This window comes from Chrysochloris asiatica, unplaced genomic scaffold (genome assembly GCF_000296735.1).
Source record: "Chrysochloris asiatica unplaced genomic scaffold, ChrAsi1.0 scaffold00372, whole genome shotgun sequence".
Taxonomy (NCBI): Eukaryota; Metazoa; Chordata; class Mammalia; order Afrosoricida; family Chrysochloridae; genus Chrysochloris; species Chrysochloris asiatica.
This window is the reverse complement of record NW_006408890.1, coordinates 1,244,026-1,246,508: the sequence shown is the minus strand read 5'-3', so window position 1 is coordinate 1,246,508 and position 2,483 is coordinate 1,244,026. Positions and strand designations below refer to the sequence as shown.

At 53.1% G+C, this 2,483-nt stretch overlaps 1 protein-coding gene across 1 annotated transcript in view; it reads right to left on the bottom strand.

Moving 5' to 3' along the window:
- LOC102825719 overlaps window positions 1-2,483 on the bottom strand; it is a 56,227-nt gene that overhangs the window by 50,336 nt on the left and 3,408 nt on the right. The window contains exon 2 of the mRNA XM_006876267.1: window positions 1,972-2,064. Within this exon, the coding sequence (XP_006876329.1) occupies window positions 1,972-2,064 (93 nt within the window). The remainder of the gene's footprint in view (window positions 1-1,971; window positions 2,065-2,483) is intronic.

Here is a 2,483-nt window from a genome sequence, read left to right as displayed (position 1 = left end):
CATCCACCCATCCATCCATCCATCAATCATCCATCCATCCATCCATCCATCCATCCATCCATCCATCCATCCATCCACCATCCACCATCCATCCATCCATCCACCATCCATCCATCCATCCATCCATCCATCCATCCATCTACCATCCATCCATCCATCCATCCACCCATCCACCATCCATCCATCCATCTACCATCCATCCACCATCCATCCATCCATCCACCCATGCCCCCATCCACCCTCACTGAGCTCATCTTGTGTATCACTCATTCACCACTGCTGCATTTATTGCAAACCACTTGTATGACAAGCTCTGGACCAGGCGCTGGGGACTCAGAGCTATCTGTGGTCAGCACCTGGTCTGAGAAGGACACAGGAGTGGCAGTCATGGTGCGGGCAGACACAGACCTGCACTCGGTGTTCTCCGAGGTGAGCATGCAGTGATGTGTTCAGTGGGATGGGGAGGAGAGTCCGGTACATCCCCCGGCCATCCATGTCACCTTGGCCCATGGTCTTTCCCCAGGTGCTAGATACAGAGTTGGGAGGGGGCAGGTGGGGAGACAGATAAAGGTGGAAAGACCTCAGTGTGTTGGTTGCAGACTGTGAGATCCTAACCCGCTCCCAGTCCAGGTAGACAATGATACAGATTGTAGGTGGAGCAACGATTTCGACGTCTGTTCACCTGTAAGTTGAGCACCATCACCCTATACCAACGAAACAAGATCATGCATAACGAAATATGTACCAGTCTTTTATCTGTGGTGCCTTTGCACTGAGAGGGAGGCCTAACAGGTGTCGTTGATGGAGGCAGAGGGGACTCAGCGGTATACCTCTTACCTTCCATGTGGGAGACCGGGGTTTGATTCCTGGCCAGGGTGCCTCAAGCTCAGCCCCTCCTCTCTGTCCGTGGACGCTTCTGTGTGATGCTGACTAGCTTTCAACGGGGCTTCCAATCTGAGAAAGATCAGAAAGAAAGTCCTGGTGACTTACTTCCAAAAAACCAGCCATTGAAACCCGTATGGAGCACAGTTGCAGTTCACATGGATAGGGGTTCACGTGACGGAAGCTAACAATAAGAGAAGGCAGAGGGGGTGATGGATAGTGGGTCAGGAGTACAAGTCTCGCCTCCGTGTGGGTGACCCAGATTTGATTCCCAGGGCCACGTCTGCCCAGGGAGGCTTTCATGTGGCTGTCATGCTGAGAGTTTCAGCGGAGCTTCCAGACTGAGAGAGACCAGGAAGGAAGTACTGGCAATCTCCATGTGATGGCAGAAGGCCAGGCAGCATATCATTCTGTTTTGTGTGGTGTCAACTTGAAAACAGTCCACAGTAATGTGTTGTTGGGAGCAGAGTGCAATTCTGAGCTGCTTTCATGGGTTGAGGGGTTCTGGGGTGGCCTGGGAGTAGACAGATTGCTGGGGACCTCTCCCTACCCTTGTCTGGTTTGGCATTTCTTCCCAAGCCCAGTGTCGAGGACACCTTCCCTAAAGGGCGCAATCATCAACAGATTCGAGGTGAATGTGCTCACATGAGAACAACCCCCACCCCATTTTAAAGCAAACCACCAGTAACAAGAGACAAATCCCAGGCTTTGCCCCTCACCCTCCTCGGGAACCCTTGGCACAAAGCGTGGAAACACAAGGATGAAAGGTCTGGCTTTGGATGGAGAAGGGCTCGGAGACGTGGGCTTTGATGCCACGGAGATGCTGGTGTTTGGAGCCGGTGGCCTGGGCTGGGCATTTTTCTTGCTGACTGTAGGTTCATGACATTTGAGCTCTGTGTGTCTCATGTGAAGTGGGCGCTGCTGGAAGGGACTGTGAGAAGGTTTGCAAGCCTGCCAGGGATGTCAGATGCAGGACGACGCCCCTGGCCTGTGCCCTATAGGACCGCTCGGCCGGTCAGTCCTGGGCACTCAGAGACAGACTGGGCACGAGCCGCTGCGGTCTCAGGAATCAGGAAGTGAGAACAATACCGGGCGGCGATGACCCTGAGCTGCCTACAACCACGTCCAGGATGCGGTGCCGGCAGTGATGCCCTGAACGTTTGCTCTCGGACACATGCAGCCCTATTGGGGATACAGCAGGAGGCATGGGGAGAGGGCAAAGGGGGGGCATGGAGACAATTGGGCCAGCTCCTGGAGGCTTCGTCTTTCTCCTCCTTCTCTCTGTCTCTCTCTTTTTGTCCCTTTCTCTGTGTGTGTGTTTCTCCTACTGTCTGTTACTCTGTCTCTGATTCTCTCTGTGTCTCTATTTCTCCTCTTCCTGTCCCAATTCCTCTCTGGGTGCCTATCTTTTTCGGTCTGTCCTGTCTCTGTGCCTCCATGTGTCCTGTCCCATTCTGTGTGTCTGTATCTCTTTGTTTCTGTGTCTCTCTCTACATGTCTTTCTGCCTCTCCCTCTATCTCGTTTTATCTCTATCCCTCTCTCTCTCTCTCTGTCTGTTTCTGTGTGTGTGTTCCCATCTCTCCCTCTATCTCGTTTTATC